At 48.1% G+C, this 26,085-nt stretch overlaps 1 protein-coding gene and 1 long non-coding RNA gene across 2 annotated transcripts in view; one reads left to right on the plus strand and one right to left on the minus strand.

Annotated features, from left to right (window-relative positions):
• The window catches only part of LOC122457481, a 65,353-nt gene that overhangs the window by 30,007 nt on the left and 9,261 nt on the right, over positions 1 to 26,085 (minus strand). The window lies entirely within an intron of this gene.
• On the plus strand, positions 1,857 to 22,282 carry LOC119848257 (cartilage oligomeric matrix protein). The gene is made up of 19 exons (XM_038383840.2): positions 1,857 to 2,080; positions 5,149 to 5,234; positions 8,012 to 8,063; positions 9,897 to 10,069; positions 11,175 to 11,312; positions 11,414 to 11,491; positions 11,638 to 11,796; positions 12,335 to 12,439; positions 12,719 to 12,826; positions 13,396 to 13,555; positions 15,735 to 15,853; positions 16,289 to 16,341; positions 16,732 to 16,925; positions 18,654 to 18,832; positions 19,342 to 19,390; positions 19,879 to 20,075; positions 20,334 to 20,506; positions 20,749 to 20,888; positions 21,668 to 22,282. Exons 1-19 carry the CDS (start codon positions 2,002 to 2,004, stop codon positions 21,724 to 21,726), a joined length of 2,301 nt encoding a protein of 766 aa, XP_038239768.1. The 5' UTR covers positions 1,857 to 2,001; the 3' UTR covers positions 21,727 to 22,282.

Consider the following 26,085-nt stretch of genomic DNA (forward strand, 5'->3'; position numbering starts at 1 on the left):
GCAGGATGGAGGGATGTTAGTTGGGGGGATAATGTGTGGAAAGCCTACATATCTTCTGTCCAAGCGATACGTGTTCTTGGGACAGAGGACTTGGTCTTTAGGGCTCTCAGTCCAGCATCTTTGACAGAATTTAATTCACTGAAATCTTTTGGCTTAAAAAAAAAAAAAAGAGAAAAAGGTAGGGCTGGCTTTCCCAGTGAGTGGCCCCGAAAGAGGCGGTGTGGGTTGTCTGTGAAGATCTGTCAATCACAATGGTTTTGCTTTGGTTTGCCATGAAGGTGCTGGAAAGAATGATGAAAATTCCAGTAGGGGTGGGAAGTGACAGTTATTTTCAATTCAAGCTGAACTCCTTTTATTTACAGCAAACAAAATTGGCATCGTTAGCATTCCTAGGGGTTCCTGACCCAGCTGTAGCCAGCCCCAGTTGGCTGAAGATGACTCTTGTATGTTTCAGACAAGTTAAGAGTCATATAAAGGCTGCTTAACAGCTGCAAATTAGTATATTTTGAATACAACTCTGGGCTAGCTCAACAAAGTAAAAACCTCCTGTTCCACCATTCATGGAACATAAAATTAACAGCAGCTGGACCGCCACCTTTGCCGAACGCTCCCCTGCACCTTTGCCAGTGGGGTCCCTCCACATCGCCTCATCTCCCACTCTGTAGCACACAGGCTACACGGTCGTTCTGTCTTCAGACCTTACCAAAAGTTTCAGATGAGCATCCAAAGGTCCTGCTGCAGGTCCTGCTGCTCCGCCCGCGTAGAAGCCAAAAATGCCACGCTCTGGGGCTCTGCTGTTTGTGGCACCTCCAAGAATACAGCATGATTGAGGCCTCCAGAGCACAGCTGCAGCAAGTCAGAGTTCATAATCCGACTGTGAGAGTGCACAGAGTAAGGAGCAGCGCTGGCTGGTTGTCATCACTCCTGATAATCTTCCTGCGTGGGCTGCAGTTGTATCCGTAACTTCCTCTTATTCTGATGACGCCGAGAGGCTCCTGCCCCAATCCCCATATGGGCAGGGTCATCTCAAAGCTGCCTTGTAAGTGGATTTGTGTGTCCTCCTGTGTTTGCTGTGTGGTGAATTAGATGCTGGATTGAGAATCAATTATCCACACAGCCGGACCAGCAAAGGGAGTAGCAGAAAGAGCTCTCCCTCCCACCACCCTGCCAATATGCTTCATTCCCCAGTGGATCCCCTCTTGGGTGAGGGCAAAAGCGTAAGTCTCCATGGCCTGTTTAAATGCTGGCCTCTTCTCTAAGCTAGCTAACAAGAAGGCCAGCTAGCACCGCTTGTGGTGGTGGTTTGTGTGACATGGACACTTCACCTTCTGACAGGTTCAGACCTTTGGTCACTGCAGCCCCTCAAATATTCTGTTGCAGCTCAGCCCCTGGCTACTGTAATAGTCTGTGCTGAGCCTGTGCCCCATGGAAAGCCGCTGAATGGGAGAAGTATGTGATGGTTTTGTCCTCTAATGTCTGGAAGAGGATGCAATAATACAGCAGCTGAGCCCAAGAGGTAGAACTGTCTTTGGGAAGTCCAAAGGACTTTGGATAAAACTCTAGGTAAGCCCACGTTCACTGTAAGCTGATGTGTTCTTGTGAGCGATGCTAGAAAGAAAATGCCATTAGAGCCAGGGCTATAAATTCCACCCTCCCTGGCCCGCCCCATCCAAAAAAAGTCATTGGTCCAAAAGGGAATCCATTTAATTCTGGAATGTTCTGACTTTTTTGTGGTGCAAGATGGTTTTAAAAAAAACACTGTGAGCTGCTCTCCTGATGACTTTTTCATATTGTTTACTTTTGTAACCCTTCTCTGTGGACTGGGAGCCAGAAATGACGTCCACCCCTAGTCCAGCATCAGAGACTAAGAACTTCAGAGGAAGGAATGCAACTTCATAAATAGCAAACCACAGACACTAATGGGGAGCAGAGGCAAACCTGCACATTAACAAATTCCTTGCAAGAGAAGCCCACACATCCTCACCTCTCTGGGATTCAAGAATGATTTCGACTCTAGCCTTCATTTTTCTCCTAAGCCTCTATTGTCCTTTTGCAGCAAGTCAGACGACAAGTGCAGGAGGTAAGTGGGTTTTAATTACCTCTATGTGCATGGACCTTCTCTGCAAACACTGCGTGCAGCAGAGCAGTGAGAAAGCAGATGACTCGTCAACTATGGCTGGTGATACCTGAATTCGATGTTTATCAATTGTAGCTTCATATAAAACCTTGCGCCAATAGGTTTAAACGTTCCAGTCCTAGGCTGTATTTTTTCCCCTGTTTAACGATGTTTTAACAAATTAAATCTCTTCCCCTTTGGCAGCTGGAACTGACCAAATTTTTGTTGTTTTGCAAATAGGATAACAAAGTCATCCTGGCAAGTCATCTTTGTTTTGCAAATGATGAGATTAAAGACCTGTTTGATGCAGGATGTTCTGTGGAAGCTACCTGGGATTTCTGTATGCTCTGCATACACACAACGCAGGGAAACCCTATCGTCTAGGCTAGGAATTCAGCCCCTTGTGGCATTCATGGCAGTGCTTCGTTTCTTGAGCAGTATGTTCAGGATTGTTGCTCAACTCATGAGAAATCTGTGATTCCCATGTCAAGCAAAGTGAGAACTAAAAGAGCAAGTTCTAAAGGGCAAAATGTGTTTGTAAAGAGTGTGAGGGAGGTCAGGAACATGGACTGCAAAATAAAGGGTATGTCTGCAAGTGCTCAGAGTCCCTGGGGGATCCTATTTGGGCACCTGGTTCTTTGTGTGTGTGTCTTTAGTTCTTTTAATATGCAATCTTTTACATTCATTTTAAAATAGTATCATGCTACTAGGGACAGACAAACCTGTTCAGATAAAATGGAACCTTCAGCCAGAACTCTCACGAAATATTTTTGTGAAGTCAGAAAACATCTGACCACCCTCCACTCCCTACCCTCAATAAACTGGGTAAAGCAGGTTTCTTTTGGTATTTGACTTAGACACTCTTGTGGTGTTTGTCGGTTCATTTCCTAGACATAATTGTGCTGGAGAGGTTACAAATATTCACCCGAACTTTGAGATACTTATCAGAGCCAACCCTCCAGCCATTCAAGTTTATTCATCACAGAACATACAACGTGCTGTATGGGGTCAACTACATGGGCCTTCAAGTCTGATATCCCGCCAGTGGCATTGGCAGATACCTCAGGCTTCAGAGGAGGATGACAGTCCCTTCTCCCATGATGCACCTGACCAATTATGCAGTGCTGTGTGTGGATAGGAAGTATCCTTACTGCTCCCTGTGCAAGGGACCGTGGGATCAGGATGGTTGGAAATGCCTTAGGGAGAGAAGAGAAAAGAGAGGGGTGGTCTTCCTTTTGGGGTCAGGAGGACAGCAGCACAGCTGATCCATCTGTTGTGGCTTTTATGGAGATATTTTTAAGTGTGCTGTTCCCCACTGGAGAATAGTTGAGCTTTGCTGCATGCCTCAAAGACTACCCACATTTAGGTTCTAGCGCCCAGAACCAGAGCGGTTTTTAAGCACCATTGATTTCAATGGACATTAGAAGCTTAAATACCTTTTGCAGAGCTGGACCTAGAGACCAAGTTGTGAGGAACTGAAATCCTGAGCCAAGGACCTCTCCCTGAAAACCCAAGGGCTAGGGGCAAGACATTTTATTTGCTTAAATGACCCTGTTGCTTACAGCTGCTATGAGACTGTATGAGGATAGAGGCAGCCTCTATGGCAGACAAGGCCCAAACCACTCAAGACTTCAAAGGTTAAAACAAATGCCTTGAATTTCATTGCAGAACTGACTGGGAGCCAATGCAGGTTGTCACGTTCTGTATTAGCTGCAATTTCCAAATGGTCTTCAGGCAAAATCCCGCTAGCGTGTGCAAGGGATGTCACCTCACAGAGACAAATGCATGGACAATTGTGCTGCATTACAAATCATGTGACTTACCCCCCCAGCTAATCAGTATCCAGGATTATACACTAGACAGAGACTCTCTCGCTCAGCATGGCAGGGGATTCGAATGAGCTAACTCTGGGGTTAGTTAATTCAGCTGGAATGTTCCATTGTCACGAGCAGGACCACCAACTATTTCAAAGAGGAGCCAAATCAGAATTCAGAGAATGGTCTGTCGTAGTTGGTTTTGCCCAGTGGTGACCTAGGAATTGTTTTGCACACCTCTGTTCAAACTCCCCTGAGCTGCAGTTCCTGCAGGCGCGTGTGCCTGCTTGCTCGCTCTCTGCATAGGTGGGCAGATGTCCCTTGCACATCCCAAAAACCACAGCAAGGCAATTCTATGCCAGGGGGATCTGCTGCTGTCCACAAGTGGGCAGGCAAAACCGCCTTGTAAAGCTCCCTTAAAGCAATGGATGAAGAGCCTCCTGTATCTTAGGAACAGGGTGGGCCATGCCCCCCTGTGCAGCAGCTCTTCTTTCTATGCATGGGCGCAGCCTTAGGGACAGCTGATGTTCAGTGCTGCACCTCATAGAATCCTCCACAGCCTTGGGCTGTAAACTTCCTTCAGCCTGGTCAGCAGCTTACCCGTCCTGTGTGCAACCAACACCAAACCTGCCACACGAACAGTTAGCCCCACAGCCAGCGCATAAGCTGGCCTGGCAGTTTAGCAGTGGGGCTAAGTGTCACCTTGGGTGAGTGATGAATCTTGGCAGGTTACCCAAATGTCACCCTCACCCTCCCTGGAGCAACTGAGTGGGGGGAGAGAGACGGGGAGGTCTGGCGCCCATCTTGCATTTCTTGCTCATGTCACAACATGCCCAGTAAATGCATTATAGAAGTCGATGGTTAACCCTTGAGGAAGAGGGGTCTGGTTAGTGACTTTGGGGTGAAATGAAGACAGGTTCCTCCTAGGTTTTAATGTTGATCATGTTACAAGGTACTCCCTCTTGATAAGGGATTTGTGATAAAGTTCCTGCACTCTCGTCTCCGACTCAGCGCTGTTGAAGTCCAATGTAATCTTCCTTCTGTAGTGTGCAACTCCTTATTACTCTCAACAACAGCCTCCTAGCCACAGACTGGGGAGGAGATCCTCGCTAGTAGGTTGTATTTGGAGAGGCATAACAATTAAGAATCAGTAAACACAGTACATAGGTGAGCAGACTATTTGGCATGTTCCACTCTTGATGCTCCTGTTTTCAATAGGAGGTGATGTCGGGCGCCAGATGCTCACAGAGATGAGAGAAACTAACCTGGCACTGAAGGAAGTCAGAGATTTGCTGAAGCAGCAGGTACGTGAGAAAGCAGTCCAGTTGTCTCTCACACTGCCAGAGGGATCAGGGAGGCAGCTGCCTCACATGCTGACCTGTCGAACAGGGAGATCAAAATGGTATTCTCATCCCATGGAAGGGTAGGATCCCCAGGTGACCCTCTGAGCATCCCTGAATTCTGGGATAATTTGGATTCAAATTTCCATGCAAACTCTGCTGCTTAGGTCCTCGTCTACCAAAAACTAACACAAATGACTAATTATTTTTGTATATGAATAGACAGACAGGACATATATCACGGGAGTAACGTGCGTCAGGGCCAGTAGAAAGTCATTTTTTCCTGGGTTTTGTGGGCTTATGAAGAAGTCAACAGGCAGAGGCCAGGCTGGAAGAGAGAGGAGCCCATTCAGCCGCCCAGCAGGTCTAGGAAACAGAAGTCGCATGGGATCGGAACAAGCCTTGTATTCACGGTCTCTGTTTCCTCCTGTTGCTTTAACCCTGCACCTCGCAGGCTCCAGCAGCAATGGAGGGACTCTGGACCTTTGGGTGAATTTAGATCTTGCTCTGTTTTACCAAGGAGGTGGCAGTTTGGCTGGGCAGCTCCTTTTTTAACTCAACAGAAAGGTTCCATTCTCCCTCTCTCGACTCTGTTCACGGAAGGCAGCAGACTCTGCCTGCCAGATAATTGGAATGGCAGCCAGGCCCCTGTGCCAGTGCAAACTGGCCGGCCTCTAATCTGCAAAACCATCTGTTATACTGAGTTACTCTCACATTTCAGGCTGTTGCATAAATATCCAGTGTTTGCTAGGAATCAGGTCAGACATGGCTCCTGGTAGCCTGCAGCTGCGCTTTCCAACATTCCCTTCAAGCTGAGCCTTGCTTCTCCACACAGGGTTTTTTATTTATTCTCCCCCCGCCTTTGCCATGGATTCATTCTCAAACAGTGTCTGAACTCTTAAAAGACTCTCTCGAATGAAGGACTCACGCACATCACTAGAGAGCTAAGGTGGAAGCTTACATAGATGTGCTGTTCATTTCTTTAAGTTTCTCTAGTACCTTATTTTCCACACTTCAGCATTTCACATATCAGTACTGAGGGCAATAACAGGTTAGCTATGCAGCCCAAATCTGCAGCATCAAGCAAACCTAGATAAATTAGAAGTGGTGCTGGATAGCAGCACTCTGATCCTGACCCAAACTCCCTCACTGGCTGGAATGCTTTGACATGGGGATTTGGGTTTGGTGCTACATCTGTCTTAAATTATTCTAAACACATGATATAAAGATTACTATAGCCCCAGGGCAATGCTGAACGGAGGAAGAGTCTGGTGTAAAATGAGACCCTGCCCTTGTACATAGGAGCTGTGGGTGGGGTATGAACATGTTCTTCTGTGTGGGCACAATCCTGATCTATGGTGATGAGAACACAAGGGCTGTGGGGCACTGGAGAGAGACCAGGTGCCAGGAGAGGTAGCTTTTCAGTCTGACTTCTCCCCTTCCCTCAGTTAGGCAGGGCTGCTCCCTACGATGTTATGGAACCATACAAATGGGAGCTGGAAAAGACCTATGAAGTCATCTAGACAATTCCCCAGTCAGTGCACTTTGTACACTAGGCTCCTAGGCAGTCAGGGTCTGCCACTGCTATTTTTAAAGGTATCTATGCTGGCTGCAAAGTCTTGCTGAAGAACACCTTAGCTAATGCGTTTTCCTAGTTGCAATGTGGCCCCAGATAAAAGATGTGTTTTGACTAGAACTTAACTGGTGTCCCCAGAACCGACTAAAGCCTTGGGCTGCTCCTGTCCTTGCTATCTGCTTTATCTGGGTTGTAACCAGGCTCTCTGGCTTGGTTGTAGCTTTAGGAGAGTTGGGGTCATGGAGAAAGCTGGAACGCTTGGTTCTGCATGTACCGTGAAACTGACCTACATCGTTGTCTGTGCCAGGCCAATATCCTTTACTCCACTGAAGGGACAGCCTGTCTCCACCCCCACTGCTGCAGATTATCAATTGGCTGAAGCAGGACTCAATGAGAGATTTTTTTTAATGACACTGTTGATCTTCCCCCACCCCCTCTTTGGATTAAAGGAACTGGCTAGGCTGGTGGCTTCTGCCAGCTGCTTGACTTTCCTCCTCCCACACTGTAGAAAACCCAGCAAGTTGCTAAGTGAGTTCGGGGCTCCCTGGAGTAAGTGCCTTTTGGAGGGGAGGGGAAGGGAAGGACTGAGCCTACCTCTCAGAGCTGCTGTGTACCATCTGTGGCACCTGCAGTGCGGGGCAGGCTGTCTGATTTCCCTGTATTTCCCACCTGTCTAAAACCAGGAGGCCCTTGTCTAAAGGCCCATGTGTGACGTAACTCGCTCCTCACTGGCCCTGGCTTTCCCTTTCACTCTGGGGGCAGCCCCTCTGGCTCAAGGGGTACATCTGCAGGGAATGGCCTGGGGCAGCTCAGTGCTATGAGGGAGAGGCCAAGCAACTTGCATGAGTATTAAAGCCCCTGGAGAAATGAAATAGGTCTCTCCCCTGGCATTTAGATTCTCTGCCCCGGCCCATGATAAGCTAATCTCGGCAGCAAGGGGGGGCCTGCCTCCTCTAGGCTTGGGGTGTGTGAGCAGTGCAGAGGGTAGGGAGATAAAGTGGTCTCAGTCCGCACAAGGCCCACAACTCAGGGTTTGGTGCAAGACTAAGCCTCTTGTAAACAAAGGCATGCGATTCCCTTCTGGCACTGAAAATCCTCAGTGCAAGTGAACTGAAGGGGAGCGGAAGCTGCCTTCTGGCTAACTGGTGGCTCGTTTCCTTTCTAGATTAAGGAGATCACGTTCCTGAAAAACACAGTCATGGAGTGTGATGCCTGCGGTGAGTCGCTCTGTTAAATGCCCCAGGCCCAATTGCTCACTGCTGCCTCCTATCTTTGTCTAAACAAGCAACAGACCGTCACCTAGCACAGCTCCATCAAGGGGCTGGCTTGTTCACATTCACTACAAGTGCCATAGGATAATTCTCAGACTTGGCACGGCCCCTCTTCCAAGCACTCTGTAACCGTTAACTAAGCTTCATGACCCACTCCTGGGAGGCAGCTGAGGATAATAATCCCTATTTCATAGCTGGGTAAAGTGAAGCAACTTGGCCCCAGGAAGTCCGTGTTGGAGCTGGGGTTAGAACTTGGGTTAGAACTTCTGGATCCCAGCCCTGTGCTCAGGTCTTTGTCCTAGGGTGTCACCTCCTTAGCAATCACAGACAGAACAATTAGCAGGGGCTAGGAGCCATGCACCTACATAAGCCTCTTTCCTTCTGAGCCACAGGCCTTGCCTAGCCACAAACAGGCATGAGGTAAAACGCTGGGTGGACAACTGTATTTTAGATTGGCTCAGACGTGTTCCTAGTCAACATAAGCTGAACCGCTGCTCTTAGCCTGAACTCAGTATGTCCACACAGCCCTTTGCATCTGTTTGGAAATCATGCCTCAAGTTAAACCTGTGCAATGCTGCATGCAGGTGAGCCCAGAGTCCTCCCGATCTCCTGCTGCCTCAGGAATAGCCTATTAGTCCACACAACCCCCAGCTCTTTGTATCCTAAACTGTTGATAAACTCTGTTCCATAACAGCCCTCGGCTAGGCCACGCTGCACCGTTCAGGACAATCATTTCGTTCTTCAGGTGCACACAGCCTCCTGTCGCCTAATACCCCACCTCAGGCGTGTTCTAATCACCCAGGAATGCACTGCGAGGGGTGTGCGAGTTAGAGCTGGCCACTCTTGAGCTGTGAATGAAATGGAACGTTGCTCTGTGCCATTCCTTCCAAGCCACTTCTTCCCCATCCAAGCAAGGAAACAATCACAACATTTTGCACCTCAATTACTGTCTGCTCCTCACTAAGTGACTTTCTGGACTGAGATACACTTCCAGTGTATTTAGTTTTAGGAGAGCACAGTTCAGGGAGATGCTCTGTTATTTGCCAGCACATCTAAAGAATAGAGCAGTAACTGGTTCCACATTTCTGCAGGAAAAGAAATTAGCCACAGCCTCTGGGACCCACTATACAGAATCACATTCATCCACGGCAGTTGTTTTAATAAGTTGCTCATAAAACTGTCTTGAACTTTCTTCCTCTCACTTGATCTGTCTTCCCTGCTTATTATTCTGGTTTACAAAGAGGTTGGTGGAAAGACAGTTTCTTGGCATTCGTGGGGCTATCCTTCGAGCTGTCATGGCCTTGAAAGAGAGCACTTTATAGCATCAGTGCAGCTCTAATCCACACCTTTAAGGCAGACCGGGTAACAGTCCTCCCATGGGACAACCTTGGAGCTTCTGAAATTGATGCTCATCTTAAAGTCCCACCAGCCCTCTGTTGTGGGGCCAGTTCTAGACCCTCTGCTACCCTTGGGAGTCTAGGTAATGGGTGTGATAGTTAGGCAAGCAGGATTGAGAAGGATGTGGATGTCATTAATGTACCAGATGGGGAGTCAAGATTCCAGGCTGTATTTCTCACAGAGTCAGAGGCCTCAGACAAGTAATTTCTCTGTGCCTCAATTTCCCCATCTGCAAAATAGGAACATGACTGTTTTCCCTCCCAGGGTAGTGAGAGATCATTCACTATTTGTGACCCTCTATGAAACCTTCCCCTAGAAGTGTAATGTACGATAGGTACTGGCTGTGGTAGCTCTGTTCCTAACATGTCTTCTATTCTCCAGGCATGAACACCGGGGCAACTGGCCCAAGGATCAGCATAACACAATTTCCCAGATGTTTGCCAAACCCTTGTTTCCCTGGAGTTACCTGCACAGAGACTGGCTCTGGCTTCCGCTGTGGACCCTGCCCCCTGGGCTTCACAGGCAACGGGACCCACTGCACAGACATTAATGAGGTCAGAGACCATCTGTAATGAGTCACTGGACATCACAAAAACCTGAGGCTAACTCCGCTCTGGAGCAGAGTAGCGGTTTCTCACATTAGGCTTGTGGTCATTAATAGAGGTCACACACTTAAACTTCCCTGCCTAATGCAACAAACCAATGCCCTCCGTATTTTAACTGGAGTGGAATCCATGTCTCATGTATTAAAACTCCCTTCTTCTTGCTCCATCCAAGAAGTCTTTAAAGGCCTGGTGGCTCTTTCTAAAAGTGATGCAATGGCTCAAACAGGAGGCATGGGCCCAAAGCAAAAATGATCAGGTGAAGCTCACGGGCCTGTGATGATCATAATGGATCCTCTTCTGGCCCTCTGCACTTAGAGGACAAACGGCACTGTAGACGGGGCTGGATTCTGTGGGCACCACACACAGTGAAACCTGCTCACGGTAAACCAGTCTCAGGGTTTCCAATCCATCTCTGCTGTTTAAGATCAGCTTCTACAAGGAAAATTATTTTTTCCCCCGATTCTTTAGGTGGTCACTTACTAAAGACAGGTTTTACTTCCTTTGTACAGCTAGAATTTCATTCAGTTGTTGAGGTTTGTTAGATGGCAACAGGTTTCTTTGTTTAATGACACTAGGGAGATAATGCACAAGGCTTAAATTAAAACGGTGGGAAAAGATTAAGCAATTTATAATCTTTGGGGCTGGAGATCCTGTTGAATACTAATGCTCTCCTTCTGAGACGGGCAATTACATCACAGTGCTGTGAATAAACCCTGACCCCTCAAAACAAGCGTGACAAATTATACGGTACTTTGGACTCCGAGACGCTGCCAAGAAGAAGTCATGAAGTGTAAGTTAGCGCCCTGCCTGGGAAACAGATGGCACCTTGGAAATTAACAGGAAGGAATCTTGTCAGTTGATTTGCTTTTCTTGTCTGCGCCCCAGACAGCTTGGGAGAGCAGAGTAGAGGGGGAACTGCACTTTCCCCTGGCACAGAAATCCAAATATCCCCATTCACTCGTGCCTGCATCGTGGGGCCAGGGTGAGATGGCAGGAATGGCTGGTTTATAATCGCAACTAGCAATTCAGCAGGAACTCTCCTTCTTGCCTACAGTGCAGCACGAATCCCTGCTTCCTAAGAGTCAACTGCGTTAACACTGCCCCTGGCTTCCATTGTGACCCCTGTCCCATAGGCTATACTGGGCCAGCACCCAAAGGGGTTGGGCTAGCATTCGCCAGAGCTAACAAACAGGTACATCTGTCCCCCTCATCCCATCCCCAAAAGCCACTTTAAGCGAGGTGGCTGCCTTCTACTGAAGTGACTCACCCTCCCACTTCCTCCTTCCTGGACAGGTTTGCACAGACATCAATGAATGTGAGACAGACAGCGCCACAGCTTGTGTCCCAAACTCCAACTGCATCAACACACGGGTAACTAGCACCAGCTGGCCTGGACCAGTGCCTAGACCCCTTGTAGCTTCTCCTTTCAGGGGGGATGGAGCAGTCGCACCAGCTGGATGGGGGTTCAAGCACAGTTTTCCCAGCACCCACGTTACTTCTTGTTGCTTCTCTGGCAGGGGTCCTACAAGTGCGGGTCTTGTAAGCCTGGCTTTGTAGGGGACCAGATTGTTGGGTGCCGGAGCCAGACGGAGAGACGCTGTCCCAACGGGGAACTCAGTCCGTGCCATGAGAAAGCTCGCTGCATTGTGGAACGTGATGGGACCATCTCATGTGTGGTGAGAACCAAACTGTCCTTCGGTTAGACAGCAGGGCCTTCAGGGTGTGCCTGTTTTCCCTTCACATCCATTCTGATTTTCTAAGTATTCACAGGTTCCTGCGTCTATCACTGACCCCCTACCAGCTGGCATGTGCCACCAGATCAAGTGTGCATCTGTTCCTTCTCCCAGCTAAGCTGAGAGAGGAACTTCTCCGTTAGCACTCCACATAGCAGCCTGTTGCCACCAAATGGGGGTGAGCCCTGTTCAGATTGGGAGCTAAGGTCCAGTGAACACACTGGTGCCAGGGGGAGCCCATGGCTGCTGAGTCTCTCTCTATAGCTCAGTATCCAGCGGAGAGCTCAGATCTGAACTAACAGCACGTCACAGCACAGCTGCCTCTTCCAGGGGATAGTTCACCTGTGGAATGAGGCGTCCAATCCCCCAGGATTTCTGAGACCAAGTGCACCCCGTGGTAGGCAGCCCTGCAACCTGGATGCGTGTGCTCAGTAGAGCAGGTCTCACTGCGCCCTCACTCCTCACATCTGCTGTCTCGCAGTGCATTGTCGGGTGGGCCGGGAACGGCTACGTTTGCGGGAGGGACACAGACATCGATGGATTCCCGGATGAGAAGCTGCGCTGCACAGACCAAAAATGCCGCAAGGTAAGAGACTGAGCCGCAAGAGCAAGAGGCCAGCACCAGAGAGCTCATAACTCAGGCCAGCTCCGCGTTCCCACTCCCTGGAACCACTGTCCCCTAAGCCCCGTAGGCTTGTCGCTTGCAGCAGCCCCTGGGACTGGCTCAGGAGTGACAGACTCCCAAGGCAGGCTTGCCCAGGCTTACACGGTTGGAAAAGGCGGGTATGTGTGTGTGTGGGGGGGTGGGTGTGGGTTGCACAATACGCCAGCAGCTCAAGGTACTTCACTGCGGCTCTTCTGTCAGGATAACTGCGTGACCGTCCCCAACTCTGGCCAGGAGGACGCGGACAGGGATGGCATCGGCGACGCGTGTGATGACGACGCTGATGGAGATGGGATATTAAATGCCGAGGTTTGGACTCTCTAATGCTTAGCCCCAAGCCATGCCAACACATGCCCACCGGCCCCAGGGAAACGACAGCTCCCAGCAGGAGCTACAGCCTCCACCCTGGGACACTGAAGTTGAGGCTGGCTCTAATCAGGGTGCACCTCTGCTAGGCAAAGCTTGGGCAGCCCCTATGGTACCAGAAGCAAAGGGGGCTTTCTGGGGTGAGGGCTTCAGATGTGCTTGAAGGAGCCACTGTTCTGTCCAGTGCTGACAGGAGTCTTTGCTCCTCTCGTGAAACGATCCAGGCTGGAAGGGATGGGTGTGGAGGAAGAGGGAGAGAGGCTGCGATTGAAATCAAGCTTCTCTGAGGGAGTGGCAGGGAGGGTGTGTCCCAGCTTTTCAGCATTGGTCCTGGCACCAGCTGAACATACACTGCTCCTGGGCTTTGAGACACTGCCTGGAATGAGGGCACCATCGCTGGTGCCAAGGCTGGGGTCAGATAGTTCAGAGTAGGTCTGCTCTGTGACCCCTTTCTGTACCTTCCCCATTGCTGGGTGCAGCTTCATCGCAGCTCCCTTCCCTTCACCTCACAGGACAACTGCGTCCTTGTGCGCAATGTGGACCAGCGTAACACAGACAAGGATAGCTTCGGCGACGCCTGCGACAACTGCCGGCACGTGAAGAACAACGACCAGCAGGACAGCGACAGCGACGGGAAGGGAGACGCGTGCGACGATGACATAGATGGAGACAGTAAGAGCTGGGGGGTGGGGACAGACCCCCAAGAGCTGACAATGGTATTAGTACCACACCGAAACGAGAGTGGCGGTGCCTCGAGCTGGCCCCGGCGTCTTGGCCACAGCCTGAGTCACGTTGGGCAGAAACCAGATACTGGAGACAGGTGACCTAAAGCTCTGCAGGAAAAGCACTAATTTCTGATTGGCTAAAGCACTTATAATCACTGTGTCTTTAGGCAGCGATTCACTCCCACCAAGAGCCTTCATGGTTCACGAGAGGCCACAACACACACGATCTTCACACTGGCCCTAGAACCCGACTCCCCAAATCAGAGCTGCTGCAGCTTCCACGCAGAATTGAAGCTGCTGGGCAAACTGAGGGCCCCCAGCCTAGGCCGCTCAGTGGATGGAGGCCTGCTGAGTGCTCCACTGACTCAGGCTGATGAGGGAACATCGAGGGAGTTAAAGCAGCCAGTGTTAGGGCCGGGTCCTGGAAGAGGTTTGCTTGTCTATACATCACCAGACACTGTGCGTTTACCCCCAGCCCAGCTTCCTAGAGCCAGAAACCACAACTGCCTCAGGCCTGGGAGAGAGGAAATTCCTTTACAGACTATTCCGAAGAGTCGCTACAACTAAGGAATCTCACTGGCGTGATTCATTGGTGGAGGAGCTCATGACATTGTGATAAGAAGTGAAGTCAGAGAGGTTGCTGATTATATTGTCTGTCCTGTCTCAGACCTCCGGAAGATGCTGTCGGAGTTTTCCAAGTCTAACAGCCAATGCATAAGTAAATAAGCCAAGGCTAATACATAAAATCTGCTTTAGAGCAGTTTGGGAAAACACTGACAACTTCGGTCTAAACCCTCTGCAGCCGGTTACTCCTGGACAGATAAGATGTTGACTGTTTGCAGCTCTGTCACTCTCTGTGAGGAATGCAGGTTTGAGAACAGTTCCTCTCTCAGGCCTGCATGGTACAGAGGTGTCCAGGAATGATAACATGAGTGAGATACTGAATGAATGTACAGGGGATTCTCTCCCTGTCAGGGGATTTCCAACTTCTCCATCACCATGAACTGTCTTGTGGAAACTTTCCTTCCCATTCACAATTCCATAACATCCCTGTGGCAATTACAGATTTTTATGCAGTGTGACGACAGGCCTCTCAGCCAGCTGGTCCTCTAGACCTGCAGCCCAGTGTGGCTCCTGTTCTGTTGCTGAAGAGGAAGTGAAGCTGGCTGCCTCCATTCCAGGTGCTTTTAGTGGCCTACAGGCTCTTCTTTGTAATGGGAAGCCTGGACACTCGTAGAAGCAGCTGTTAACAAGGAGAGCTAACACCCTGTGTCCAGCACCCTGAGCCACAGTCTGGGAACTACCAGTCCCTGGGGATTTTCTAATAGTTTTTATACATAGTTTTCCCTCCCACTAAACACCCTTCCTTCCTCACCCCTCAAACACCAGCTGGATATTTGGAGGACACAGGAAAGGTTTAGCTCTCACCTAGGTCACAGAAGGGATATGGGCACTAAGGAGAATCCCGTGTCATGGATGGGCTGCTGTAACTTCTGGATTAGTGTTCATTGCTTGGAAAATGAGTTTCCCACCCTTAGAGCTGCAAAGGGGGAAAATCTAGTGTAGACAAAGCCCAGTTTGGTGAATGCAGCAACCAGCTGCGGGCACTGCTTTGGCCTTTGACAGACAGCTGCCCTCTGTAGGCAACTTGTGGTATTGCTGGTCAAAAGTCAAGTCTAGTACATTTCACATCTCTAGTGCAAAAAGCTCAACCAGTCAAGCTTCTCCTTTGGCCTCTGGCTCCCATCAGGCTGTGTTTACGCTACCCAAATCTTGTTATCTTTTTGCCTCTGTAGTTAGTAAGGTTATACCGTGTGGACCAAACTAATTTATGTTTACAGGCATGTGCTTCTGAACCATTAAAGGGCTCAAAATCACCTGGCCTCTGGTCTTCTGATTTCAGTCGCCGGGGATGAGTCAGCCCCAGAGAAGAGCCTTTGGAGGCACTGAAATGCCAGTGAGCATAAATATATGAAATACACACACACGGTGCATGAAGAACAAGAAATGGCTACATGAACAACTGGGGCAGTCTCAGCTTCCTGCCCTCTCTAACATAGCCAAGCTTGCTGCATATGCTCTCATGGCAATGCTGGTTTAAAGGGCCCTGTGTTTGTGGCTTACAGAGATCAAAAACGTGGTCGACAACTGTAAAAAAACCCCCAACCCTGATCAGAAAGACAGCGATGGGGACGGAGTGGGGGATGTGTGTGACAGCTGCCCCACCATCAGTAACCCAGACCAGGCAAGTAAACACCACTCCTGCTTGAGCTCTCACCACCTCCTTCTCTTCTTTCCACCGACACTGCCCAGCCCCGGGCTGCCTTGCTGGTAACTTGACAAGATTGTCACTTGCAAATAGCAGCTCTTTCAATCTCTACAGAAGTGCAGCCTGTAGAGACCACAGCTCCCAGCATGCAATGGGCCTGAGTGAGCAGCAACTTTGCATCCTAGGATACTACTCTCCATGACTGTTGGGGGGAGACATGTTCCCATTCACACGGAGCACCACAGGAGAAACTGCTTCCTCTGTGGGGCTCTCTTCACCTCATCAGCTCCAAGTATCAATTGAGGGGGCAGGTTCTTATAGGCCCAAGCAGTCTCAGTTCTTCCTTGGGATCTAAATCTTCAGTCCACCTAGGGCAAGTTTAAGCTGATTGTTAATGTTTTGTTTTACCAGAAAGATGCTGACCACGACCTTGTGGGGGACTTGTGTGACACCAACCAGGACCGGTGAGAACCAGCTGCACCTAGGCTTGTTTATGCCACACAGAATCCAGGAGGCAGGAGTGTTTGGGGGAACAAGTAACAGCTGGCCTTGAGGCAACTATTGGTCTATTGAAGACATGTCCAGCTTGAGTGAATTTAAAAATCATGGCTTAAGTCACAGGTTAGATTTTTATGGCTGGTGAAACCACCAGCTGCCACTTTCCTGCTGTCAGGCAGGATCCAAACTCACCTGACAGGTGGGTGCATTTGTGTTATTGTAAAACACACACACTTGTTGCAGGCTTCTTACTGTTGCATTTGGGGCAGAGTTCATGTGCCCCTGTTGCGCCCTTTAGCATCCACTGGTCTTGCCCGATGTTCCAATATTGGCTTGTATGATGTTCTCTCTGCCAGAGACGGGGATGGCCACCAGGACTCCCAGGATAACTGCCCCTCAGTGCCAAATAGCTCCCAGCTGGACACGGACCATGACGGGATTGGAGATGAATGTGATGACGACGATGACAATGATGGGATTCCGGATCTAAGACCTCCCGGCCCTGACAACTGCCGGCTAGTCCCCAACCCTGGCCAAGAAGATTCAGACCGTAAGGGGAACACGTGTCACACTAGCCCTGCCCCTTCTTGCTTTCAGTCACATGGGAGCCAGTTTAAAGAACATTTAGGAGACCTGACTTCCTTTTCTTGGGTGAAGTGACTGACCCAGGTATCACCCAGGTGTCCAGTACCCATCAGTGGGGTCCATGGATGGGAGCAAGTGTGCTCCTGACTGTCCAAGAAGCACTCACAGTTTAGAACATTTCAAAGGGGTTAAAAGGTGTGAATTCCTTCCCCATCCCCCAACAGCATTATCAGCATTGTGACTGGGAGGGGGAACCAGCCCCAGGTGAGGGTTCCTACAGAACTGTCTCAAGAGAATGCCAGGTGTGCATGGAGACTCGGCCCCAGCAAGGCACCTACCTGGGATGGTGGTTGTATTAATTTAGATGGTATACATGGGCCAAAGGCGTTACCAGAATCTAGTCACTCAACCAGGCTAAACAGGTCTGGGATTTGCTAGCGAGACCTCCAGCTGCTTAGCACCATGGCAGAAACACTATTACAAATCTTGTTAATCTTTAATAAAAGACTCAGAAAGAGAAGTGGGACTGGTTAAAGCATTTGAAATGTAAAGTATTAAATAAGGTTTTTGTGTTAACATCCCTTGTTCCCTTTCCCTGGCGAGAGTTTTTCAAAGGACCACTCTCCTTGTCTCTCAGTTTCTTAGATAGTACTAAAAGATGGTAATAATGTCCTTTTAGGGAAAAAGAGGAAGTTAGTTGAGTTGGGCTGGAGATGCTGTTAAAGTCTGATCCTGTTTCATAAAAGACAAAGCAAGATGAATGCACCCAAAGGAGAGAAAAGAGCAGCAAAGAGAAAACGCAACTTCTGGCTCTGGTGTTGACTTTCACTTGCAGCCTCAGTGCTGGAAAAAACACAGGCCCAGCCCATGGTCTGATCAACTGCTCGGAGACCAGGCAAACTTTTACCAGCATTGGGCTGTTTAGGGAAGGGCTTTTAGTTGCCCTCTGGTCACAGGCTTATAGCAGTGTTGGCCAGCTAAGCTAGACTCTTACCAGACAGAATAAAGGAGAAGAAATAAAGGTAGGGAAGGAGACAGTGTCACATCCCAGCTGGTGTTCAGGAGTCAGCCAGAACGAGGGGTGGTGGTGGTGGTGATGTCATCTGGGTCCCTCCCTGGTCTAGTCAGGTCAGAACATGGCTCAGGATTAGGATGAAGGTGGTCCAGGGTCCCCAGAGACAGTGGGGGTGGCAGCCACGAGTGAAGCTGGTTCCTTCCTCTTCTTTCAGTCCATGTAGCAGTAGCCTCCTGTTCATCTGTATTCCCCCCTGCCCAAGTCTTTAAGGACCCCCACCAGGGAGCGATGGCTGGAACAGCCTAGCCTCGCACGATTTTGTCCACCAATAAGGACCATTTTCTGACATCAATTTTGATTCACTGGGTTTTTTCAATCTCACACTGTTCTTGTTTACCAGGAATGATTTTAAGACTGCGCTCAAGTTGTATCAGGAGGTCTTTTTGTAGGGACTAATTCAGTCTGTCTCGCTCTTGTACCTTCTCCCCTCAACATTTGTTGTTCTGGGTTACTGTGACATTTAATGACCTTTCACTGGGTAAATCTGTAGGCCTAGTTATCACAGCATAGGTACAACCACCCTAAAACCTATAGTGCCGAGAGCCAAGTGGGTGGGAGGAGATGGTGCTACCGGAGAAGGAGAGACTTAGTGTACTTCGTCACCCCCCCCCCCCGCAGGTGATGGTGTGGGGGATCTCTGTGAAGATGACTTTGACAAGGACCAGGTGATTGACAGAATTGACGTGTGCCCAGAGAACGCAGAGGTGACTCTGACAGATTTCAGGGCTTTCCAGACAGTCGTGTTGGACCCTGAGGGCGACGCACAGATTGACCCTAACTGGATTGTCCTCAATCAGGTAGGAGATGGCTTCGGACCTAGTGCGAGGGGTGCTAGGAATTAGCGAGTGATGATGCAGCTACATGGCTTAGCAGAATCCACTGACTTAGCGCTGCAAACTCCAACGTTCTTCCATTGGCTGGTTGTGGGAGTGGGAGGAGGATGACCTGCAAAGCTTCAGCCTGGGTCCCGCCCTTTGCCCAGTTGTATTGTCACTAGGGAGAGCCAGAAGATGGCTCAGGTTACAGAGACATGGCTGGACGGGTGCTACCAGCCTGCCCGAGTTTCTCTGCAGTGAATAGCCAAATCTCTCTCTTACCTCCCAACCCTTTGGGGTGGGAGGTAAAAGCACGTTTTAAACCGGCACCAGATTTTCACAGATGACTGGAATGAACTCTTGTTGAGTGGGATTTTGCTATCTCCTCCTTGGAGAGGGAAGCACATTTGCACTTCTTTGCCCCAAGTCCACGTGACAATGATAAAGTTTTCAACTCCAGATGGTAATGAGTTAACACTTGCATTTCACAGGGCATGGAAATTGTCCAGACCATGAACAGCGATCCTGGCCTGGCAGTGGGTAAGAATCGGCTCTCTGACCTAGCAGGGCGTTATTAATATATGTAATTCCTCTTTCCAGCACAATTTTCAAAGAGCATTTTGGAGATTGTTTTAGTGATTCAGCCAAATTCCCTCCTTTGGAGGAAAGAAATTCTTGTCTTGAACGTTCTGGCTCTATAATAAGCTATCTGGGTGCAATAAAGTAAGGGATTTTTCTTAGCAACACCCAGAACAGGGGAAGTTTCTGTCCAACTTCCATGTTATCCAAACTAGACACTTGGGCAGGAGGCTCAGTTCAACAAGACATGTGTCTGGTTTTGATCTGCGATTAGGACCTAATGCTAGGAGAGTAGAGGGAGAGACCATATTTATATGGGTCTCTGGATTAAGCCCATGAAGGGAAGGCCTGGATCCCAACAGGACAGTTGAGGTTCTAGGGGGGACTGGGCTGTTTTGTTTCTTGGCTCATGGGCGGTGATTATTTCTCCCTCTTTCCTACCGGTTGAGGTTACACTGCATTCAACGGGGTGGATTTCGAGGGCACCTTCCACGTGAACACTGCCACAGACGATGATTACGCAGGCTTTATCTTCGGCTACCAGGACAGCTCCAGTTTCTACGTGGTGATGTGGAAGCAGATGGAGCAGACGTACTGGCAGGCAAACCCCTTCCGCGCAGTAGCAGAACCCGGAATTCAGCTGAAGGTAAGACCAGAAGAGAAACACCAAGGGGGCTTCAGAGAGCCCTGCTCCTGTCCTCCCCTAGTCTTACCATGGGTGTGTGAGGGGGCAGCAGCATAAGATCAAACACCTTATGTGGGGGAAAGGGAGGACTTCCTAGCTTTGCTATCACTCTGGCCAGAGCTGCTCTTTATGAACAGAAGGTATGTACATGTGATGAACGTAGCACTAGCTTCCTCTACTGTTCTTACTACATGACCACAGCCCTCTCTCCTCCCTCAGGCAGTGAAATCTAAAACAGGGCCAGGAGAATATCTCCGCAATTCCCTTTGGCACACTGGAGACACTATAGACCAGGTCAAACTACTATGGAAAGACCCCAGGAATTCCGGCTGGAAGGACAAGACCTCGTATCGTTGGTTCCTACAGCACCGACCTCAAGTTGGATACATCAGGTAAGGAGCAGTGCTTGCTCTGTTCCCTGGGTAAGGAGAGGGAGTCAACCTAAAACCTGCACTAAGCACCACTTAAGAAAGGGGGAACCCACTGCTAAACTCAACTCCTGTTTAAAGTCAAATACTGTGCCCCTCTCCTTACTCAGCATGTCCAGGAGATGAAGGGGGAATATTCCCTCCTATGGAAAGGGAAATCCCTTTCAATAGGGCTAGGCCTCTTAAGATACATCATCCCCTTCCAGAGCTCGCTTCTATGAAGGCCCTGAAATGGTAGCAGACAGTGGAGTCATCCTTGATACAACTATGCGAGGGGGTCGTCTGGGGGTCTTCTGCTTCTCCCAGGAGAACATTATCTGGTCCAACCTGCGTTACCGCTGCAATGGTGAGTTGTTCCCTGTGCTGACACTTTGGGGACTAGCCTCTTGCTCCCATAAACAGGAGTGTTGCTGCCAGCTGTCCCAGGAACACAAAACAGCCGTGCTACCTGCTCTGAGAGATTAAGTAACACAACTTGCATTTTTTTCCTAAAAGGTACCTAAGTACAGCAGCCTGTGGGGTGGGAAGGTGGAATTTAACTGCCTGACATTCCCCCAATGCAATGTATGGCCCCACTCCTTGTTACCCCAAGAGATGGATGCACGTCAGTGATGGACAGAAATTCATCTCTCGTGATTTGTGCAACTGTGCTGGTGCAGCATTTATGGGATCCCATGGGAATGAAATGGGTTGATTAGAGAGGGGTTGTCTTGTCCATTACTAAAATGCATCCAGCTCCGGAGCAAAATCTGTCAGCAATTCTTCTCTAGCAGCACTGTTCAAGACAGGAAGTCAAGAGTTCAATGCCCATTAAACTGCAGGGGCCTTAGGGAGATGGAATGCAGTCACTGCTTCCGAGACTGGCAATACCGCGACACTTGGTCAAGATATGAATTTGGGGTTTCAGACAAAAGACTATTACTGAATGTTGATCCCTTTGAATCATGCTTGGCTTTTCTTGAGGTTCCCGGCTCCTCTTACCTGTCTCACCACTTAGGTCTTGCTGGATTCCTGTTTGCACACAACAGGGTTGTGGGTGTGTTTATTTCGTGTTACTGGTTTACTCTGCTTCTCATTTGCAATCTTGATGCTAATCTACACCAACTTCAATTTCATCCCCTCCAGATACCATTCCTGAAGATTATGAAACATTCCGAACTCAGCTGGACCAGCCCATGGCTTAAAATGTTTATAAATCAAAATTTGCTTTAAAAAAGTACTCAGCTATCCACTACTGCAGCTCTGATATACTGTATAAAGAACTATGTAATGTACCACTGCACTCTGTACAGCAGCAGGTGTCACTGCCTATCTGGCATCTTTTCTAGAGCAGCAAATCTCTTTAACTGCTATGAAAGTCTATTGGAATTGCAGAGATTTCAGGTGCTGAAAGGAGATTCATAAATGAAGTGTGACTAGAAGCCAAAAATGAGGACTATGCTGTTAACACGAGTCTTCCACAGAGCCTGGAAACAGATGTGCTGAGACACTCCCTGCTGTGGCTGGAACTGTTTGAGTAACTGTCCCCTACTTAGTGGCTCTGAAGCAATAAAAGATTCTTTTACATTGCCTCCTGTTAGATCAAGTCCCATTACCGGTGCAGGCCAGGAAATGTCCGTTTGAAAAGCACACATACATTAGAGATGGGCAGGATGTTCGAGTTATTCATAGAACACAAAAGGCACTTTAAGAGGGCACCTTAGTTCTGGAATAATTTGGATAATAGACAACACTCTAATAGACTTAAGTACTTTTTCATGATCATTGATGTGTTTAAATCTCCTTTATGGACTGGCTGCAGCAGATAGGAGCAGCAGGTGGGAGAAGCAGTCGGATTAACTTTGTTACATAGCATCTAGGGTCTCCCCAAGAACGTACTGTGCACTCCAGAGTAAGACATACCCTACCCCAAATCTCAATTCACAGGACAAATTTTTCTTCTGGGTTTAGGTAGGAGGGAAGAAGCTAAATGGATCCTACAGGTGAGAAGAGGGTGAGAGGAGCCCAAGGGGGTCGAAACTGAAGTAAAGAGACTGCAGGAAGTTCTCACTGTCCAGAGGTCCCTGCTTTGGCTGCTCTTACAGGCTGGAGTCTCTGGCTGGTTCCCTGCTGCAGCTGGCCACATGGTGATGGTGCCCCTGCCCAGTCCTGGGTTTGTAAAAATAACTCAAGCTGTTCCTGTCTCTTCTCCAGCTGGTCTGGTATGATATGTTTACAGCAGCTGAGGAGCTCCCAGATGACAAAGGGGTGGCTTCTGCTTTCCACAGGTGAAAGTCATGCTTAATTGTATTGGAAAGTTCAGCTGAGGTGAGCCTAAAGAGGAACAACTCCAGGCTCCAAGCACTATAAAACTGTCAAAATATTAGCACAGGGCCCCTCCCACCGAGAGCTTTATCATTTAAGAGACTTCTTCCCCTAGGTTCTTCTTAACATCTTAGACTTTACTTACCACATTCTTCCACTCCACCACATGTGGGAGTTGTAGCTATTTTCAGAGGTAGGTAAGCCTGAGCCATAAGAGCACTTCCCAAACACTTAGACTAGTGACAAGAAAACCAAGTACTGAACACTGCAGGATACAACCTTTCCCTCTCAGGATAATTCATCAGGCTGAATTTGCCAAGTATATTCATCTTGGAATGCCCCTTTGAATGACTTTTCCTTTTCTGAAGGATTAGAGCAAAGACTGAAATCTGCAGGAAAAACAATGGATGTAGTATTCAGTCCCCTATTTATCACACGACCTTTGGCAGCGGCCCCAGCACTGCAGAGAGAGCGGTTCTTCGATCAATCAATGCTTCAATACTCAGGTTTGCAGAACCGCGTTCTGTGAATGCTGCAGATCGCAAGCCCAGCATTTCTGGACAGGACACATACCCTGCTTCTGACTATGCTATTCTGGGCATTCTTAGTATAGCCATTCCTTGAAAAGGTACATGGGGATCATGTGTAGTTTCTGCTGTTCAGTGTTATCATGTAGCCAAGCACAAGAGTTTTCAGATCTGCAAGAACCACAGATGTGTTCTCTCCCTCAAGTTTATCAGAATGTTCTTTAGCACTGAGCTATGACTCCAAAAGTTTTAAAACTCACCTAGTGGAGCCCAGGTCTGACACATTTTTGCATTTGAATGATATTGCATCCAAAATGCAACATCAATTTCGCAGAGCCCTGCGTACTTTCACATAACCCAGCAAATGTTGGATAGCGAGTTAGTTCACAGGCTAGTGCTTGCCGCAATAATACTGCGGTCGCCAATCACACAGCACTCTCCTCTTCCTCCTCTCCACGTACAAAGAGCCTAAAGTGACGCTGCCGAGTCTAGTTTCATTGTTCTAGCCAAATGAACAACAGGACGGGGATTTCTGCATTAAGTTTTCTTGACAGTGTCTCCCTCCCTTTAAGGTTACCAAGAAAACACATAGCCAAACAAGTTGTTCTTCTACCAGAGGACAAAATGCAGATGAGTAATGTTCCAAAACAAAGAATTAAAAGTTTTAAATCATTTTTAAAAATCCCTATACAAAATGTGCTGGGGCAGGAAAAGAGGCATAAGGACAGGAATTAAAAACTCAACAAGAAATGATCCTTCAAGACCTCAGCGAAGGGAAAGCCTGTCAGTCCATCTGCAGGACCTAGTGCAGGTTTGTTCAAAAACCATTCTATGCATCAAGATTTTGTCCCATCTGGTTTCAAACAATTCAAGAGATGGGGATTCCGCAACTTCCTTTGAAAAGCTAAATACATCTTCAGTATGATTGCTGTCACAAAAGAATAAATCACATTTCATTTACATGCACACAGGACATGTGCGTGTTCCTCCAGTCATACCGGGGATAGATTCTCTCACAAGGTAATACACACCTCATGCAAAACAGTCCCACCAGAACTACATCTCATCAATATAAGAACAGGAGTGCTGTTGCCCCTTCATTCAGAATTCTGGTTGGAGCCAAACCTCCATCAATTTTCCACTCACAAACAGAAATAAATCAAAATGTAACAGAAGGCGAATTCCTTCCAGGGAAGGTTCAGTAATAGCTCTCTCAAGAGCTAAATAGTCACCATATCCCAACTATGGATTACCTCTGTTATACAAACAGAAAACTTGCCCCGTTCACCACTGACCATACCTTTCTCACATCTCTAACAACCAACTTGTATAGCAGGTTTCACTGCATTTGTTATTTGCACCCAGTTTTTAGGATATGGGCGTACGCTTGAAGGGTCAACCAAGCAAATTGCTCGAACTTTTACATGATTTTTTTTTGAAGTCCAGTTATAGCTTAAAAATGACTCTAAAACAGCCTCATCTTACTTTATAATGCTCTAAAATTGTGTCTTTCGTTAATGTTTATAAGTGCTACATCCCATGACTCACCTACACATAAGGGATTAGACACATATTAGATGAAGTAGGACATGGAGGTGAAGTGACTTGGCCCAGGTCACAGAGGAACTCTGCAATACCAGGAAAGAAAACCAAGTTATCCAACTCCCATTCATGTTATATCCACAACCCCTCCCCACCCCAACTCACTTCGTTTGACACTCCTGCATTTAGCACTGCAGAGTTAGTACAGCTGTAGGAGAATGAGCTTGGGTGTAATTCTGTGCTATACACTGGTAATAAGATGGTCTGCTAATTTGTGGTGGTAACTATTTTAGATCCCAGCTGGAGTTTGTGGCACTGCCAGTTGGGAAAATGTCCTGACTGGGCTCAAGTTTATCTACGGATCATTGAAATACAATGTGTGGAGCTCACAAAGCAACTTTTTTAGAACCTTTTCAGACATCTTACAGTCTTTGCCCGGTTATCTATTTCACATGTTGCTGAGCTGTGAAGGACATGTAGAGATCCATTCTCCCACTAGTGAAATGAATCCACTTTAGAAAGACATCCACCCCAATGTAACACAGCAGCAACAAGTTAGATCAGGAAATGCAAAAGAATGCCACCACCTTCCATAAAACTGCCAGGGGGAATTCAGCAAAGTCAACTAGAACTTACCTGATTCAGAATTTGGTCAGTACACCAGTATTAGACACCCAACATTTACAAATAGCACCACAGGATAGTCAATAACCACAAGTGATCAGAACCTTGGGCTATAGTCCCATTGAAAAGATGGCATGATTGACCATTCTACTGTTACCACTGGTGCTGTGAGGACTGGGGACTTCTCTAAGTAACTTAAGTGTTGAGGGTTAACACAATGCTTTATCTTTCTAGACTTGTTATTTAAAAGTACAAGGCACATCCTGAAGCTGGGATTTCATTACCTAGATCATTGTCAGTTTGCATACCCGCAAAAGCATCAGCAGACATAATGTTAGCCAGCCACAATGATTGGCCTCCATGGTTTCTTGTAAACATTATGAAAATATTCCTGTTTTTTTTTAAACCACTTAACATTAAAAAGCTTCAGTAAGAAAACTATTAAGGAAGAAAAGCTGAGCAGCCAGAGACGAAAAACCATTTGAACTTTATTACATTTCATTTACAAATAATGCAAAGATACAAAGACAAAAGCCTTCACACAAA

The sequence above is a fragment of the Dermochelys coriacea genome, chromosome 25 (assembly GCF_009764565.3).
Source record: "Dermochelys coriacea isolate rDerCor1 chromosome 25, rDerCor1.pri.v4, whole genome shotgun sequence".
Taxonomy (NCBI): domain Eukaryota; kingdom Metazoa; phylum Chordata; order Testudines; family Dermochelyidae; genus Dermochelys; species Dermochelys coriacea.

Coding starts and splice junctions, on each gene's coding strand:
- LOC119848257 (XM_038383840.2), top strand. CDS start 2,002: ATGATTTCGACTCTAGCCTTCATTTTTCTCCTAAGCCTCTATTGTCCT. Junction 19,391..19,878: donor CGATCCTGGCCTGGCAGTGG/GTAAGAATCGGC, acceptor CTACCGGTTGAG/GTTACACTGCATTCAACGGG. Junction 20,507..20,748: donor CCTCAAGTTGGATACATCAG/GTAAGGAGCAGT, acceptor ATCCCCTTCCAG/AGCTCGCTTCTATGAAGGCC.